This window comes from Falco punctatus (assembly GCF_963210335.1).
Source record: "Falco punctatus genome assembly, chromosome: 5".
Classification (NCBI taxonomy): domain Eukaryota; kingdom Metazoa; phylum Chordata; class Aves; order Falconiformes; family Falconidae; genus Falco; species Falco punctatus.
In genome coordinates, this window is record NC_137584.1 from 87,084,371 (window position 1) to 87,104,122 (window position 19,752).

The 19,752-nt window shown below is 45.5% G+C and overlaps 1 protein-coding gene across 1 annotated transcript in view; it reads left to right on the forward strand.

Annotated features, from left to right (window-relative positions):
- KIF26B (kinesin family member 26B) overlaps positions 1 to 19,710 on the forward strand; it is a 317,946-nt gene extending 298,236 nt beyond the window's left edge. The window contains exon 15 of the mRNA XM_080390457.1: positions 382 to 19,710. Coding sequence (XP_080246583.1) covers positions 382 to 530 — 149 coding nt within the window. The 3' untranslated portion in view covers positions 531 to 19,710. The remainder of the gene's footprint in view (positions 1 to 381) is intronic.
- The last annotated feature ends 42 nt before the right edge of the window (positions 19,711 to 19,752 follow it).

Genomic DNA, 19,752 nt, shown 5'->3' on the forward strand with positions numbered 1-19,752 from the left:
CACTCAGACATGAGCACTATTATAAATCTGCGCTCCTACCACAAAATAACACTGTGGAGCAAACTTGTCCCTTGACACCAGTGGGCTTAGATGAAAAATTAATTTGGCCCATTTTTTCATAACTCTAGATGTGTAAAGTTCAGACAGCTTAAAGAGCATTCACATTCAAATGAAGGAGGACCTCAACACCTCAAAGGAAAGAAGACAGAGAGTACTGCCATAATTGTACAACAATTTTTATTATTAGCAAGTAGGTGAATTCATATCAAAGAGTCTAGAAAATAAGTACTGCTGGGTCTGAAGGTGAATCAGCGCTGTCTCTCCCACCACCCAGCAGTGAGTTTGGCTGCTTTTCCCAGCTCTGTGTTTTCTTTCCCACAGTTGATCTGGAGCAGGTATTTGAGCTGGATTCTCTGGAATACCTGGAGGCCCTGGAATGTGTTACTGAGCGATTGGAAAACCGTGTCAACTTCTGCAAGGCCCACCTCATGATGATCACCTGTTTCGACATCACCTCCAGACGCCGATAAAGTATGAACCTCGAGAGAATTCCGATGCGCATCTCTGTCATCCTCCTTTTCCCTTCTGAATAGCATCCCAAAGAAAACAGAATGAGGATGAAGGTTGGAGTCAAGTCTCAACTGTGTGTATGAGAGATTTGCTATACTATACAGAAGAGTAGCATTAAATGAAACAGGACAAGCATGAAACATGGAGATATAAGGTTGTTGATTCTCTTAGCCTAAAAGAGCACTTTGAGGAACCTTTAAGGACATGTCTGTAAATAAGAACTGCTGGCAGAAGACACTTCTTTCCCTGCGTTAGCTGAGGGAGGAGGAAAGATGGTTGTAGGACTTCCATTGAGAGGTTCATTAAAAGAAAACCTATCCAGAAAAACTGTTTAAGTGCCTTGCAAATCTTTATTATCCAAACATTTATGTTCATACTTTATTGTGTACAGATGGTGCTAGTCAAGAAAAGAAAAAGGATAAAAAACAAACACACTTTTGAAATGTATTTACAGCTTGTTTTTCTCTTGGTGTTTTCTCCTATTTCAGACTTGCTGTTTCTAAGTAACTTGTGTTTGTAGAGATATTTCCTAATCAGTACAACATATGAATAAATGTTAACTGTCTTTTCTTGTTACCAGAGTAAGGCCACTCAAAGAGAAATTCTGCTTTCCCAGATGACACAAAAAAATATTTCTAGCACTGCATAAGGTTTGCTTTCATGTTCTTCTGTACTATCTCACATGCTGGAGGACACAGTAATTTTCCCAGCCTGTAGGTTCTGCAATGTATGAGACAGGAGAAGTGACCTTACCACAAAGCAAATATCTTTCCCATTTCATCCAGCCCTCATAACTTGTTTTCTTTTTCATATATTTTTAACTTCATACTAGCTAGAGTTATGGATCAGGAGGAGCTTTTATCCTAATCCCCTTTTCTGGTGCTAGTAACTTGCTGGAAAATTACTGTTTAGGCAGTGAGGTCCCATGTTTTTTAGTCCAAAAATAAGTGATGTATTCTGTCTTTCTTTCTTAAGACTATGACTGATAAAAAATAGCTTCACCTCTTTTTGACATATACCACTGCAGATGTTTTGGCAGCTTTCGGTCACTGGCCCAGTCTGTCTGTAGTCACAGACGTACCTGAGAAGTGCAGGCTCTGCTTAGCTCAGCACATCTAGAAATAAACCAGGTCGGAAGTGAACAGTCATAGCACTTCGGGCATGTTGGCTACAGCATTTTCCTTACCAACCCTCCAGTACTGAAGCCATGGTAAAATTCACATTGACATCAAAAGGACGAGAGTCTGTCCCTCAATGCACATCTAAATGTTCTACTTGTTTGCCTCTTTATCTACAAAACGGTATGTGGGAGGGAACATCCCTCATGTTTCTTAAAGGGATGTGTGAAATCTGCATTTTAATTACATATGAGCATGAAGAATTATTTTGTTTAATTGGGTTTCTTCTTCTTCTGTATTGAAACAAGCCCATTAACACAAATTCCTCTCTCACAGTTGTCTTACCCTCCTGTTGCTTATGAGAAAATAAGAGCATCATTTAATATATACTCATTATGCATCAGTTTACTGCTGCACTTAAATGCAACTCTTCTTTTACCTGCACCATCCTATTAATGCCATCTTACAATATTCCAAGCAGCAAGTCCCAATGGAAATACAAACCTACAAAAATACTGATAGATTTTCTAGCAGTTATCTGAAAAAAAGTGCTGTAAAAAAAAAAAGAAAAAAAAAGAAAAAAAAGAAAACAATTTTTATATGGTTTTATTTTCTTTTAGTACTCTACAACTTGTAATAACAAATCTTATTCATCCTATTAGCCTTGTCACTGGATTTTGTAGGAGATTCTTCTTACATTCTGTAGGATTATTTGGAGGAAAAAAGGGTCCTACATGAAAATCGCTTTCTAGCCTGTTCCACAGCATTCTCCTATTATGAAATTTAAAATCCGAGTAAGTATCAAAGACATAGGTCTGATCTCTCTAACTCTTCTCTCTCAAGGCAAAAACAACCTCTGAAAACGTCCCCCAAACAGCACGACTGATCTAGCTTTGTTTCTCTTTGCAATAATGCTGGTAGCACTTGCCGTGTGTTGGTTCTGCCGAGGCCATCTTCTCCACAGAGCCCCATGAATTCCGTACAGCTCCACGGGAATCGCCCCTGTGGTTTTGTGCTGGATGAAGACGTAGCACCCTGGGGATATGGACTGCATCCCTCTTGATGGGCTTAGTCCAGGGAGCCCCAGATACACGTTGCCGGGTCACCCCCTCCCCACCCCCGGGTGGCTTTTACATCCAGCCGCCACCTCTCACTCCCCTGCATCCCCAGGCAGGTCTGTACCGCTCACCCCGTGCTGCTCTGCTAAGCCTGCCTCCTGGGCCATACCCTCACCTGCAAGGAAACCCTGGTCCGTCCCCGCCAGCCAAGCTCTGCACATGACATTAAATGTTGCCTTCTTTAAGCTTAAGCATTTCTGAAGGCGTGTTTGCTGGAAGGTGGGTGTTGGGTAACTGGGATGCTGCCTTCTTCCTCTCCTGGAAACAAGCAGCCCAAAATGGGCATACTGGGCGCCCTGGGGACCTGTGGCGAGATGCTAAATGTCAAGCGGTACAGTAAAAGTAAATATACACTTGATAGAAGGTGGAATCCGAGCAAATAGTGCACGCAGAGAATGCATTATTAACAAGAGATGCCCCCTCACATAGTCTGGGACTTACACAGAAGTGCTGATGTTTCTATAAATCAAGTGGACACGTTTCAGAGGTGTTGTAAAATATCTAGTATTACGTGTAATATTCACCAGCATAATTAACTCAATTATTCATTGTCTCTAGATTTAGTACCTGTGTGGATTAGGAAGCATAGCAAAAAGCCTGTCTTTCTAGCCATCATTTTAAATACTAAGAGCATATGTTTGCCCTGTTTATCATGATGGGCCAAAAGGATTCCTGAAACCAAATGGATTATGCCAAGGATGGACTTGTCACACTGAAAGTTATGTACTAACTGAGGAGAATCACAGTTCCCACAAATATTTTATTTCTGAGGACTTAATTAGATTAGCCATTAACATTCTCATCATCTACTAGTATTCATATCCTAAAAACCATACTTACTCTCGCTTTTTTGACTTTCTGTCAGCGCAGTTCAGAATCTGCCACTATATTGTGGTGGGTTTATGAATAAAAGAGAATGAAAATGTACGGAGATTGAACACCTCTGAAATGTTCTCTTGTTGAAAATAGCTTTTTACTACAGAATTGATATTGTTATACTTCAAATAGCTGCAAAACAGATCATTAAAAGCATCAGGACGATATGAAATTGATTGTAGTCTACAGGAGCCAGAGTTTTACAGAAGATCCATACACTTCTGCAAGTCGCTCAGGAAGTCCCGTTCCTTAAGGAATTGCCAGCATAATGCTGGTTTTATGCTGATTTTCTAGAAGACACCAAGTTGCCCTGAATACACAAAAGCAACACGAGTGTAATGCTTAATTATTTGCATATTCACATGTCAATCATATTTCCCTGGGACGGCTTTAGTAGGAAACAGCAGTGTTACCATTGTTAGGTTTGAGGGTTAGTTCTTTGTTAAGAACTCACCAGTTCTTCATCGTCAGGTTGTGAAGAGGCTGGGGACACCCGTGCTGCTCCGCATGGCCACTGCACGGGCATGGGCACGGGGGTCTCCGGCTGAGAACTGCTCCTCTGGGCAAACATGGACCTTATTTACACAGGCGTCAGGACTTGCCCCACAGCTACAAATTTGAGCAAAGCCTTGGAGCGGAGAGTGTGGCTGTGACATGGACCCAGGCATCCCACCGGTCTGTGTGAGGGCTTGCAGCAGGCAGAAAGCCACAGGTTGCCCATCCACTGATGCCAGGTGCCGGTTCACTTCGTATCCCTGAGGATGTGGGAAAGCCCCGATTCCTGGTGGGCTTGTCATAACAACACGTGTCTTCTGCTACGCATGCCTTGTATTTGCCTCAAAATGATTCCCTGTCAATTAATTTGGATTGAAGCGATCTAGAGTGTTATTCCATACCAAGGCAAGGAAGCAAAGCGATGCTCAGGATCTTCGTAACGGATCTGTTCTCATCTCACCTGCACTCCTATAGCTGAGACACAATTCAGAGGCAGGAGAGTTATAGCAGAGTAAACCCAGTTGGGAAGAAAAGGAAAAATAATCCACCTGCTATTTCTTTGGGTATTTACCGTGCTACTAGTTATATAGTTGAACAATATGCTTCTCTTACCTATTTGATACCCCCTTGTTTTGCATGAGGGCCACACACAGGTCTGTCATGGAACATCTACTGGCTTCCATCCAGTCTTGGAGGCTCCCACTGCTGTACAACCTGACTTCTGAAACTTGCAGCTCTGTAAAACAGTAACTGGTAAAGAGCAGCAGCGTGATCCCCTGACATGAAGCAAGCTGAGTGGGAGCTGCAGGTAACGTACAGAAAAGGATGAAAGATACACATTGGTATTTTTTTCTTTAATCTCTGCACATGGCAATTACAGAGGCAGAAAGTTGGAAGTGATGCTGGGAGTAATGCACATCAAGTCCCAAGCTTGCTCACAGGATAGGCTCAGTCCATCTTGAAGTGATTTTTTTTTTTTTTTCATTTATCTTGATAATATGGTTTGTCTTAAAATAGAGACTGTTATGTGTGGCACAGAATTAAAATTTTGTGACAGCTGAAGGATGTAGACTCCTGTACAAACATCACCTTCTACAAATGTTTCTAATTTCCTTGCTTCTTTTTTTTCTGAGCTAAAAATAACTGTAACCATGAGGCATATATACATACAGACAAAGGTATATACACACAGCCTGAGAGAGACAGCCCCCTCACATGGCACTGTGGGCAGCTGGCACAGCTGTGCACTAACGGCAACAACATCACTTCCCCTTCCACCGCCAAGGAACACCTATAAAACCTTTCTCCTTGCACTCCCCAGCATGAAGCTGACTTAGGACACACTATAGGGAAAACGTATGCTTGAAACACTTTTGAAGGCTTCTTCTAAAGGTCCTTTCTTCCCCACATTCTCTGGTCTCCAAGCCAAGCTGCTGCAGTGCCCATGTAGAGCCTGTCATTGAAACGTTCAAGCCCGTAAAAGTAATCCAAATAAACTACTCTGTATTTCAGGGTGTCATGTATTAAAGGCAAGATAGTTTACAATCACAGCTGTTAAATGTAAAACAATTTGAATAAAAAAATAAATAAGTTTCTGCATATGCATGAGGCATACAGCATAGTTATATCAACTGAAAGCCTGGACTCATTGCTGTCTATGAGAGAAAGCTTGCTGTCTAGTCGTAATAGCTTTAAGATTGTTATTTGAAGCTTCTGCACTGCCAAAGCAAATAAGATTCTCATAAACCCGAGGTTTTGTGACCTGCTGAAGCCAGTTCAAATGAGAGGGACAGTTGCATAGCATCAGGGATACACCAGCTCACTGCAGAGATCAAAGCATTCATATTGCTGGGTACCAACAGACGTGGTGATGACCAGAAAGACGCTACTTCTCCAACCCACTGGGCAACATACCTTGCTTAATCCTGATGTCCTCACAGTCTTTGCTTTGTTCCAACACCCAGCAGTTTTTGGAGACGCAAGGCTGCCTGTTGCTAGCTATCGCAAGATTTGAAACAGGTTTCCAAATAACTATGGCAAACAAAACTGTGAATGATTTGTTAGTGCAAAGTTAATAATCTCTATCTCTTGCATTTATTGTGCGCTCATCCCAGGGTTATCTGAGCTTCCGTCCCTGCACTTGGAAATAATAAACCATTTTATTATTGTCTTTATCTTTTCTTCTTTCTCCTTCTCAAGCCAGCTTAAAAAAAAAAAAAAAAAAAGAAAAATCAGTTTCCCTTGAAAACGTAGCACCCTTTTCCCAACCCCATTGAAGTCAATCCAGTTTTTGCCACCAGCTTCACGGACAGCAGACTTGTGCTCACTTAGGCAACATATTTTGAAGCTGACAAAGGGGATGATGATTCTACAAAGAATGGAGGTGCTGAAAGCGAGATAGTAGCATTCACCTATAATATTTCTAACCACCTCCAAAACCCTCCTGGACAGGAAATAAAACACAACTCAAACCATCTTACTTTGAGTGGTCCTACTTCAGTATTGAGCAAACTTTATAACAATGGTAATAAATTGGTGCTTGAGGCAGTTTCAGCTATATTACATATTCTCTATATACTATAGATATTGATGTATTCACCCTCTATATTGTATATGTATGTGTGTGAGTATTTACATATAGCACACATACATATATGTTTTATGTATGCATAGATACTAACTTTTCTATGTTTTACTTCCTTTCCTCCCATAGCTGAAACTGCTGGTTACTAACATCCACATCATATTCTATGTATGAAGGATATAATTTATTTGTAAACTCAGGATGTTCTTGTTTTATAGAGTTGCTTGTATTTTATAATTTATTTACACATCATGGTTGGAAATGCTTATCTAAGTGCTATGCATTGAAGTGTATGTTTGCTAAATCCATTTCACACTGTCTGTGGCTATGTTCTTTCTCATTATAACAGTGGTATAAAATAGGGCTAAGGAGGAGACAAACTGATGGATATAGAACTTCTGCTGGTCCCACCAGTGGGTAATTCCAGAAGAGGATGTATCAGTAGTAGATATATATATTTTATCAACTAAATCTTATGGAGAAAAAAAAATAGAAAAAGAAAGAACAGCATGAGGACAAGTCCAAAATGTGGAAAGTCACAGCCATTTCCAAGTTGGTCAACGAATGCATTGAGCCTTTTGCCATTAAAATTGTAAAGTTTATTGTTTGCTGGCTAAAAAAATATCCCTTTTGTGGTATCTGAGGTGTGAAACATTGTCAAAAATATGATGTCTGGAAAAGAAAATCAAACTATAGTGGCATTAAATGTTTACTTTTATCTTACCAATATACCTGCCTCCTCCTCCTGACTATTTCACTTTGGATGAGAGCATTTACGACACGGCAGAGAAGACAGTGCCTTTGACTCACGAGAGGATGCGTCACTGTAATATTGAGGGTGAGCAAGATCAAACCTGAAAATAAAAACACCAAAGGGGTTCTACTCAGCGAGTATTGCTGGGAAGCAAATTCACCAGAAAACAATAAGGAATGGCAGGGTTTGCTAATAATGACAGAAATATCACAACCAAGCATAGCACCATTAGCTTCTGCCCTGCCGCTGTCCAGAAACAGAAAAAAACCACCGTCACTCAGCCTGAACGGGTCAGGCTCGTACTCGTACACAGGGGTTACACATTCATGCCTCCCTGTGTTAGCAGGGACTGCTCTGCCTGCACGTGTGAGCAAGGGGAAAACCTGAGACCAAACAAATGATAAAAATGCGTTTGTAGATAACTTTTTTTTGGCAATCTCTAGTAATTGCATGAGATTTCCCTTGGCCACCATGCATATATATATATATATATAACAATGTATGAGTCATAAAAAGAGTTTGTGTCCATTCCTGAAGACACACTTCTCTCAGAGAGGTGCTGGGGGCAGGTTCAGCCAGCCCCTGAGCTTCTGTCAAGGTGTGTCCATACCTGCTCACCTCCTGCAGTGTGTGGTGCTCCCTGCTGATAATTAAGGCAGCACCTCACTTGCAGGGCAAGATGGGAATTAGCTCTCTAGGCAAATCTGAAAAGCTCACTGACACCTGGGTAAGCCCTGATAAGGCCATTGTGTTCTTCCTGATGGAAGAAAACAACTAGTCTTCTTTCTTGTGGGGAAGACAAAAAAGGAAATTGTTTAAAACCTCCTTTAAGACACATCGTATGCCAGCAGATGATTCCCTCGTATTCCCTCCTTTAGGAGGGACACATCAGTGTGCGAGGCAGCTGGATATTTGGTTGACAGTCTGGTGAGCATTTAAACCAGCCCTTTCTTCTCCCTTGTTGTCACACCAGCTCGGTGGCAGGGCTGGCAGGCTCGGTGGCAGGGGATGCAGTCATCTACAGTGACCAGGTCTTCCAAATGAAAAATATCCCAGCGGCTATAGAGGCAAAGGGCAGCACTTAGCGAGATGGTGTGTTGGCAGGGAGGAGGGAGTCTCCTCTCCTTCCTCCTCTTCTTCCTCCTCTCCCTGCAGCTAATGCTGTGACTCCAGCACTGCCTTAGCTGTTGCCCCTGGGCCAGTGAATTTGCATGCTGGTGCCCCTCCACAGGAGCTGTAAATTAAGACAAACAGCCATTTCTCTCGTCTGTGGGCTGCTCAGAATAGCTCTGATTTGCTCTAAAGAGCTAAAAGGCTTATTGCCTATTTTTGAGGTAATTTATCTTCATTGCTGTTATCATGCAGCCGCATGAGTATTAAAGTGCCTCACAGTGACATAACCAGAGAAAAATGGGTTCGTGCAAGTCCTAGACTTTGTCTAAGGCCAAACTGGTGGTGAGGAGCTCTACATGAGCTGAAAACAAAACCGATTGGCTCTTGGTCCATTCTGAAGCCTTACAGACCTCTGTGCTACACACCTCTGGATTGGGACAAGGCTGCCAGGAGAGGTTTTGGGCATGGAGCGAAAGCAGGGGCTCATGCCTGGCAAAAGGCTGGTGTCCTTATGAGACCTGCTTGAAATCGTTGGCACCTCTTGCAAGCTAATGCCCTAGCCATGACTGTCTTAACTTGGCTTTAAAACCAGTAACTTGCCAGGCTAAACATCAGGAGAGGGTTTAAGATGGAAACTTGACTGGCCTCACCTCCTTGAGGGGTCCTGAACAAGCTCCCCAACTACTGGTAAAGCAGGAGAAGGAGAAGGAGAAGGAGGTGCTCAGGCTGGATCCTCTCCCACATCTGCCCACAAACCACTGGGGCTCCCGGGACCTCAGGCTCATTTTGGCTGGTAGCATCCTGGAAGGTGCTGAGGTGGGAGAGGAGCAAGAAAATTCAGCAGCCCCTAGTCTCTCGGGTGAACACAAAGTTAATGTTTAGTTCCTCTAGCAAAAGCTGTCTGTAAGTGGATTTTAAGTTTTATGGTATCTGTTAGTGTTCCTGACGGTTGCCAATCTGGCAGTTTTGGAAGCTGACATCTGCTATTTAACCACTGAGCAATGCTATACTGGCTGTGACCACACGAACGTGCTACATTGCTCAAAGACCATTTTCATAACCTCCAAAAGCAAGTAGGTGGCTTGGAGGTCCTACCCACCCTCCCTTCGAGACCAACCCTGGCAAAAGCCAGCTTAGGAAAAGCTCCGAGATGGCCAAAACTGGTCCATCCCCAGTGGATGCCTGTATCCAGGGACAAGACCTGCAGTCATTTTCATACATGTTTACGTGCATCTCATCTGTGGACACATTGCATGGGTTTGGCATCCATGTTTTGCCTCAGATTGCCGGTTTCATGCCAACCGACTGGCAGCTGAATGTATGCAGCTGTGTGTGTCTGGCACACATTCATATTTCCATTTCTATCTCCTAGAGAGCCAAGTACAGCATGGGTATGGTTGGCAGGGCTCGGGGTTTGCTGCGGGGAGGACGGCTCATACCTCCAGCGATGGAGGGCCTTTGTCACTCACTTTAAAAGGAGCAGGGGCTGTCCCAGTCCCTGCCTCATCCCCGCTCAGCTTCATTCTCTGAATGACGAGAAATCAGGGAGATGGGAGAAAACCTGATGTTTTCCTCTATTTAGTTTGTTAAAAGATAAATTACTGATTGTAGTTATAATAAAGGAGAGAGGAGGGGAGCACACAAGCCACCCTGCTCGATGGGTTGTGCTCTGGAATCCTCCACACCGGTGCCGTTGGATGCTCTGCACCGCCCAACATGGCCCCTTGCAGCCTGCCCCTTGCAGCTTGCTTAAAGCAAGCGTGCCCAGCGGTGCTGGAGGAGTAGCAGTGCTTTTCCCCCGCCCTTGTCCTTCAGTGCCCATCCCTGCATGGTGCCCAGCTCACTCCTCTCTCTGTGCTGGACCTGGATGCCCAGGGGCACAGCTCCGAAGGGAGTAACAGCAGCTGCGGGAAGATTCACAGCCCTGTTTTTATTAAAGTGCAAGCTGCCTGCTCCAAACCCACATTTGATGGAAACCTTGCAATACCCAGCAAGCAGCACCACGGGAGCCAAGCAAGACACTGTAAACATAATTTTCTCCTAATTTCCAAGGACAATGGCAGGCATTGCAATTATGCAAATAATGAGAAAAGGAACAGTTTGGCTCCTGGCCTTGTGGCTGGTGACTCCTGCTGCTCCCGCGGGCTGGCGTAGCTGGGACTCACGCCGGCCCTCAGTTTCCAGAAGCTCAAAGAACATTTCTGAAGGTTATACATAAAGCCATTAAGATGCTGTGAAATCCACAGAAAAGGTTCTGGGCAGCCTCTAAGCCTCGGTGTTGCAGACTTTACATCCATGGGACTTTATTCTCCCTGCTGGCCAGGCCAAAACAGCAGGAGCACCGACCCCAGCCTGCTCCACAACTGGCACTGCAGTGGCACAAAGTGGGCTGCGGAGCGGGATGGTCCCAGGAACAACACTGTGGGCATGCTAAATACAGCCCTCACCTAGCAAGAGGGCTTGGCCCCTGACATCTCTGATGGGGATGCAGGTAATGCGAGAGTACCGGGGCACTGAAACACCCCCACAGGGCAAAAAACTGTTCTGGGGCTGATTGCTCCACCCAGTAACTTCACCTATGCACTCATGGCGCATTCTGTGAAGTATTTATTTCTTGCCCCTCTGAACAATTCCTATCTTGCTTTCATGTCCTGGTAATAGTTTGCTTTCCAGTTTTTTCCATATGTTTGCAACATACGCCGGCCCAAGAGGCAGGCTCCCCAGCTCTCTGTGGCAGGTCAGTGCAGACATCAAGGGCAAGGTGTGTGAGCTCCCCTAGGAAGTCATTGCAAAGCTGCCCTCAGTTTCTCATTAAGATGCTTTCAAGGCTGTTCTGAGCCAGCCATTTTCACCACTGTGTATCACCCAGACACTAGGACAGTGATGTTGCCTGTGCACAGTGTCCGTGACATGTCCCAGTGCAATGTGGTTACACATTGTAGTAACTGAGGCCAGTGCCACTGGAGCAGGGGGCAGGCAGCACTACACCACAGAGAGGTGGGATCGAGGGGAAACAAAGAGGGTGGCAAAACCAGTCCCAGTTCATGGAGGTAGATGGACACTCACGGACTTGCCAGCAGTGTAAGGGCAGAGCAGCACCGGGTGGGCTGTGGAGAGGATGAACATGACAGCGCCTTGCTTACCCCTGCAAAGGCACCGAACACACAGTGTCACCGTCTCGTTTCCAGATTCATTTCTGGAAGCAGAAACCCACTGGGGCTAGAGCCAAAAAAACCCAAACCCCTATAATCTAGTAGTTATATCAAAGCTATCGATGAAGATTTGGGATGTATTTTCCCTTCCTCAAACAGGAACTTTCAGTGAAATTGACCCTCATGCTAAGACATTTTGACCTCTTCATAAGCTAGCACCATAAAGTGTGGAGGCTGTTACGCTGCCTTATCTCACTGGGATTGTAAACCTTTGAGCTTTAAATTCCCTCTATGACCCTAGACATTATTTCCCAGGCAAGACAGAGTAGAACTTTTTTTTTTTTTTTTTTTTTTTTTTTTTTAAAGCACACAGTAAGGTAACTTGTAATTAAACCCCAAATAACCGGTGTGTTTCAGATGGGAAAGCTGTAAACCCATTTCTCTAAGAAATCACACACCTGACCACATCCCCAAAGCTTTGCTTGGCTGCCAGGTCCTGTCGGCTGGCAAGGAGCTGGGCTGCTTCACGCAGTGAGATTTTGCTGTGAGAAATTTCACATGGTGCCTGGGGTACCCGGCAGGGCTGGGTGAAGGTGGCACAGGGGCACGGGGGCCAAACCTGGGCATCTCTGCCTGGGAACATCTGCCAGCCGGAGGCAGTTTGGGGTTTCCACCCCTTTCCTCTGGCAGCCTGCGTGAGCTTTTTTGTGGGAGTTGCAGATGGCAGAGGGTGTTCAAGCCTGGTAACAACAATATTCGCTTTCCTCAGGCGCCTTTTGCAAATCCTGCCCCTGTGGGCACCCCCAGGCTGCCAAGCCCTGTGCCACAGAACAGCAGCAGCAGCTGAGCCCGGCGCACTCAGGGCTTTAGGGGCAGGTGGCCAGTGCCAGGACTGGCTGGGCTCAACCAGTGCCAGGGAGCGACGGGCACAAAAAAGCTGCCACGATCCAAAGCCAACACAGCAGCTGAAGACTTGTCCTGCTTAACCATTGTTCTCCGACATGCGCCAAGAGTGGAACAGCAAGCTAAGCACTTCCATTCCACTTCAGAATTTATTATTTGTTTGGTTTGGGGTGGGATTTTTATATAAATTTTTGCTCTCTGTTCCCCCCTCAATAGATGCTGGACACTTGACATCTTGTTACAAGGGTAAAACCTCAACAGCTTGAGAAGTGATGGCCCCTCCTGGGAGGCTGGGTCCCTGGCAGGGCAGGACACCAAGGGGACGGTGAGGAAGGCACCGGTTTCCCTGTGGTGCAGAGCAGGTAAATGGGAAGGTCCCTGCAGCTCCCAAAACGCTCACTGCAGCAGGAGGTAGAGCCTCAACAAGTGTCCCAAGGCACCTTTGTGCTGTGCTGTGAAAAATGCAGTGTGCTCTAGTGCTGGCTTTGGCTTGTTGCTGCATTCCCACACGTGGGAGAAAGGTGTTGGCTGAAGGCATTGTCACACCAGGCAGGAGCAAAACCCTTGTCTTTGCCTCCCTCAGCTCCTCCTTTGGCTCTGGCTTGAATAGAGCTACTTGCCCACCTGGGTGACGGTCTGACAGAGCTCAGTCAAGAGCAAAGCGGTGCAGGTTAAAGCCCCCGAGCCATGGGCTAGGTTGGAGTCAGTCTGTAGGTCTGCAGAGCTCTAGACTTTTCTGCAGCTCTGCAAACACCGATCAGAGCCTTGTCAGCAAAAGGGCCTTTTTCCAAGTCACGAGCAGGACCAGTTCCTTCCTCCCACCACCCAATAACCATCATTTCTTGTGACTTAGCAGCAGGTTTCAAAGGGTTGTTCCACAGCAGAGATGTTGCTCTGTTGATGAACTTCACCACCTTGGAAGGACATGTTTTGCCAAGGCTTTAGACTGAAATGGTGAAACAAGCAGCTTTGTGGCCTGGGTGCATCACAGTCACATTACATGGCTTGCACGAAGAGCTTTGGGGCTCTGATGAAATTAATTTGGACAATGCCCATCTGAAGGATTTTTATCCATCTTCCCATCTGCCAGCCATAAAGCAAGGCGGCATCCTTGCCTGTGGCTGGCGGGCTGCCCCATCCCAGACTTTGGATCAGCATTCCTCTGGTCTTTGCAGCAAATACAAAATCGGATTTTTGTCTATTTTTCACAAATTATGTAACAGTCCCCACAGAAAACATTTGGTAAGGATGAAAAAAACCATGTCTTTGTACACCCTCATTGCACTGACCTTTCAAAATGCCATTATTTACTAGTGTGTTCAGCCACAGATGTTCAGAAATTAACATTCCCAACTTGTGACAGAGAATTACCCTCATTCAGCATTCCTGTTAGCATGATGGGGAACATCACACCCCAGTAACAGTGTTTGGATCCCAGCTCTCCATTGGGAATAAGCTGGGTACAAGACGTTGATGACATTAAAGAGAACAGAAATCCAGACACTGCCAGTCCCTCACTGAAGACTTTCTCCCCAGAGCTTGACGTGACTTTGTAAAGGAGACTGAAGCACAACAGGGCCCTGGCATCCTAATGGGAGAATGGGATTGCCTAGGAGAAGCAGAAGCGACCCCCCAGCAACGACTGCTCCCTTCCACGCAGTCCCCATCACCTCAGCTACTCCAGTTCCCAGACCACCAGCTGTCCCTCGCCTCTGTGCAGACCACCACAGGCACAGAGATCAATTCCTCCCCACAGCTGTGTGATGCTGCAACTCTCCCCAAAGACCACCCACCTTTCCACCCTTCGCTGTGGGCTCCTGCCAGCGGGAGGGATGGCAGCTCCGTGACTTTGCAACACATCACTTGGGTGTCCCCAGCGGGCAAGGGACAGCACAGGGCGGATCAGGCCAGACATCTCCTCTACCTGTGTCATCAAGGGATGCTTACCACCACACCTGGCACCTACTGCAAGGGGAAGGCAATATTAAAAATGCTTCATCAAAAGGAGCTTCATTAAAAGTGAGCAGGCAACTACAGCACAGAGCAGAGCACAGGGCCTGGGGGAGGGGAAGAGTGGAGCTCCGCTAATTTTCTCATCAGACGCCCTTCTCTATTACCGTCTCCTGGCTCCTGCTCTGAAAGTCAAGTGGAATTGTCAAGAGGAATCACCTGTGATTTAAAGTGCAGTTTTCCTCCAAGAGGAATGTAAAATTGCCACCTTCCGATTCAGAGCCTCTGGGGAGCAGGAATCAGAGCCGTCGAATTGGAGGGGCGGAGGCAGAGAACACTGCTCATCCCTCTGGTCTGCCAGCCCCCCTAAAGCAGTGACAGGGGGGCAGGACCCCTGCCCCCAGGTAAGGACACCAGCCAGCATCTGAGCCCAGGAGACAGAGGGCAACTGCAAGCAAAGAAGAGGCTGTGTGGTCATCCCCTCCCTGCTGTCTTGGGGGCAAAGAAATCAGAAGAGATGGTGCTCTGCCCCGATTTAGGCATCTTTGGAGTTAAAAAGGACTCAGGCAGGATGGTTCAGCCCTGGTCTCTTGCTGAGCCCCACCAGAACACGGTTAACAAGGGGCTGGGCGGTCTGAGAATACAGCAAAGCCTGTGTGTATGCGCGTTTCTGTGCGTGCCCGTCTCTGTAGCTATATAGAGATATATTTAAAAGAAGGTTAATTGGTCTCCTGGGAACTATAAAGAACTTGTTAGGTTCCTCTGTCTGAGCAGCGACTGTACGAAGCCTAATTGCTAAGCCTGAGTTATTCTTTTTTTGGGGGGGAGGGGAAGGAATCTCTAAGGTCCTTATTAAAACCTACAGAAAGTCTAAGGAATGATGGAATTAGAATTGATTTGTCCAAGTTGATCACGAGCACAGAGCAAATAAAAACATTGAACTTTCCCCATGAAATACTAATGGGGGTCACATAGGCATGGCTTACACACCACTGTTGTGGGGAGAAACAGAAACCCCCATGCTGCATGGCAAGAACAGCCAACTACAGATTTTCAGGTAAGGTGCATTTTTTATGCTTAGGGCAGGAAAAATACACACTTAGATGTTCTTCTAGGGAGCATTTTCCAAACCAGCCATCTCAAATATATTTTCAGGCTGATTAACTTTGCAGAATCAGAACTGAAAAAGAAAAGGACTTTCCTAAGGGAAAATTTTTATTGATAGGAAGAAGAGAATAGCAATTTAAAAAGAAGGAAAAGAGGAACGCTAGCATGGCTTTGGTCTGAAATACCCAAAGGCATTTGCCTGGTTTTTTGGTTTTGTTTTTTGTGTCTGTTCTTTAGATTTACTGAAGTCCTGTGGGTGCAGACCGAAGAAGCACAGCCTGGGCACAGGCAGCTCACCATGCTCTGCCCCTGAGCAGCAACTCTGTTGTGGGGGAACTCTCTGGCAACACCTGTGATCATGATAAGTATGGTGATGGCAATTCATCCCGCAGCCAGCGATGGCAGGAATAGAACAGAGACATTGCATGTAGCTACAGCGCTGTCACCAGTCAGGACACAGTCATATGGGACATGACTAACATTTGTATTTTAAAGTAATCGGCGGTATTTTGAGAGCTGCATTTTCTGTGCCTAGCTCTCCTGCTGTCCTACAAATAACGCACTAAGGGAACACATATAGACTCTTTAAGCCCTTATAGGTAGGGAAGTGGAGAGGCAGATGCATGGAGAGTGTCACATTCAAGTTTTTTCTTCTCTTTTTTTTTTTATGAGGAGACATATCCCAGGGATCAATAATGACAAAGTCCAACTCTGGACATCAGTCTAACCCTGGCTGATTTGCCCAAGGTCAGGCACCATTTCTGGTGCAGCAGGGAAGCCAAACAAGGACTCCACATCCATAACTAAAAGACCTTCCCTCTTCTTGTCTTATGGGAGGTTTATTTCTGAATCAGGAAAAAAAAATCCTCATAATTGGCACAACCTCTGTGAAAAACAGAACTCAGTTCATTAAAGTCTTGCAGTGACCAGGGACTATTTGGAATATATTGTGCAGGGAAACAGCCTCTGTATTTCATAATTGTGCTATGTAAAAAAAAATCACCTGTCTAAGCAAAGCTTAAACAGCCTAGCCATCAGAGAACAGGATTACAGCACGAAGCAGAGAAAGGGCTGAGCAGTGGGCGAGTTTTACATAAACCCACACATGATAGACTCCATAGTCAGCTTGATAGACTCAGGATGGTCAAAGCTTTAAAAAACTGGTTCGTTGCATTTTTCTCTCACTGCATTTCTTTTATTTTCCATCACCTCTGCTACACACTACAAGTTCTGTTTGCTGGGGCCTGGAGAGTTTTTACTTCCAACATCAGGTCAGTACACCTTGAGGGGTACGGACACAGGGAATTACACCATGCTTAAAGAAACAGCACAGTTTAGGGATTTTTTTTTTTTTTTTAAGACAGTTTTGTTCAAGTGGAATCTATTTTTCTTAGCAAACTATATAACCCCCCATGTTTTTCTCCTGTGTTTTGGTACCACTTTTCTTCCAAACAGATACTGCAATGCAGTTCAACTCCCTCTAACTAAAAGCTAACATTGTTGCTCCTGGAGTAATTTAAGGGACAACAACAAATCAAATGTAACTCAAAATGTGTGCCTAAAACTTGAGGTGAACCCTAATTACCATTGCTTTCCAAAAAAGCACTGGAAAAGTCTCTGACCAGCTGGAAGCAAACAGCAAGCCTGCCAGCATTACTGATAACATTGCTGTCTGCCTCTTTCTGACTTCAGCATCTTTATCTTAGCAAGCTGATACCACCTGAAAAATTTGACAGATATTATTCATGAAGACCAAAACACGATGTCTGTACAAAGACAACTCCAGCTACTTTAAGTCCAAGCTAAAAAAATAAGATTACTTGATTTGAAATGAGTGCTTATCTAATGTTCCTTCCTTGCTGGCATGCTTGCTGGCTACCACACTTCCAAATGATGCCTTTAGCTAAATCCCTCTGCAGTCACCAGCCAGATTTCTTTGCAGAAAACAGGCTGGAGTGGGACCACTGGGAGAGAAAATCTGCCCACAGCAACCTCCCAGGGCAGCATCAGTGCATGTGAATGGCCAAAGGAAACCACTCAGTAAATGACTGAAAACAACCAGAAAACCTGACTTTTTCCCTTGACCCAGCTGAAAGCAATGCAAGTTTTCCATCAACAGTGATGAATCTAAAGCATGAATTACACCCCCGTAGTACAGAGCCTGTGCAGCCCAGCCCCAAGCAGGCGGCCAGGCAGGACAGGCAACATGGTGGTACCCTCGGGACCCAGAAACCAGAGCCACAGAGCAGCCTGAGGACCGCTCGGTTCCTCAGTTGCTCACTGGGCTACAGATCACTCTCCCACAGCCCTACACACATGGTAGCACATACATGGCACTCCGCAGCCAACACAGCACCCTCTTGCTCCATTTCCCCCAGTCACCAAACTGCTTTGCTTGTACATTTTCTCTAAGCATCTGCTATAGAAACATAGAAAATATCAGCATGGGGTTGTCCTTCAGCATGATGTAACGTGGCCTTTCTCATCTGACATCAGGTAATTCTGTCCACCTCCCCACACCCACCCTTCCCTGCTATTGTGCCCGAGGATTTGAGGTGCCCCGGCACCAGCAGCCCCCGGGAGCAGTGCTGCCGGTCACACACCCAGACGTGCCTGCACACATCACCACGCAGGCAAAACTAGCAAGCTGCAACAAGGCTTTTCTGTGGGTCAGATTCTACTGTCCATAAGTCCAGCTGCTGCCACTAAAGGTTATTCTCCACATTGTTTCTCCAGCTTCCAGAGGTCACACCGCACTCCTCCTTCTCTCTGCTTCATCCCAGACTCCCTTCACCCAGGGCCTCTTTCCTCCAGAACCACATACCCCCTCCCCTCAGTCCTATTTAACCACTTAGCAGGAACAAGCTACAGCTGCACATTGTCCACGTTAATTAACCCACTGCCTTTGAAGCACGGCCACAGCTGTATATTATCAATGTCAATCAACCCCCCTTCATTCCTCTACAGGCACACCCAAGAGCTGGTGGGCCATCCCCCAATATCTGCTGCACAAACTAATGCATCACCTTAGCTTATGCTCTGAGTCCCTTCCATTTGCACATCTTAGATATGTAATCATCAAACATAAGCATCACCCTTATACAAAAATCACATAAATTCTAATATGCACATGCCCCTTTAAAACCAGATAATAGCTCTTTAACGCTGGGTACCCCCCCAATTGACTGACTGGCCATCAGCGATGCCAGTACCTCATCAGAAATCCCAATAAATGCAAAGGTCTGACCTTTTCCCCCACCCAAGCAGTGAATTTCTGCGAGGATTATTGCACTTCTTGGGTGGCTGATACGACTTGGCCTCTGGCACGAAGCCACGCTACGTACTCCAGAAATGCACTGCATTTCATAGGTTATTGCTTGCACATTACTGCCGGGCAAGTGAATGCTCCATACGCTGGAACAAATTCAAACGCCTTGCAAGGAGATATCTTCCTCAGCATTGGCATTCTCGTGATGTGGTAGGAAATTATGCCCAGAGTGTTCATTTTCTTTTTAAATGTGTTCTCATCTCATAATAATTAATGGTGTCAAGTTACTGGTGTGAAAAGAGCCTGACTTTCCAACAACGATGGATTAATGAAATAACAGTCATGGCTGGAGTAGCAGCAATAAATTGTTAAGAGAGGGGTGACACACCTGAAGTGATACTTTCAAAGGCCTTAAATTATTTAGGTTTCAATGTTCCTCATAAATATTTGGCTTTTGTTAGCATTTGTTTCTCTGTTAAAAATGGAAGTCAGAAGCTCTGGCAAGAACAAGTCTTTCGCTGAGGAGCGTGGAGAACTGGGGTGCCCGTGTTTTCCAAGGCATCCTTCTCTCCCCCAGATATGACCTCCCAAGTCAGTGGTCGTCCACCTGTAGGTCTCAGAGCTTCACTGTTTGGGGAAGTGAAATCCAAAGCCCACAGGCTCAGAAAGGTCTAGAAACCACACCACAGAGCTCACAGATTCACATCTCGCTCTTCTAAGAAGCAACATGAAGTGAGAAAATCT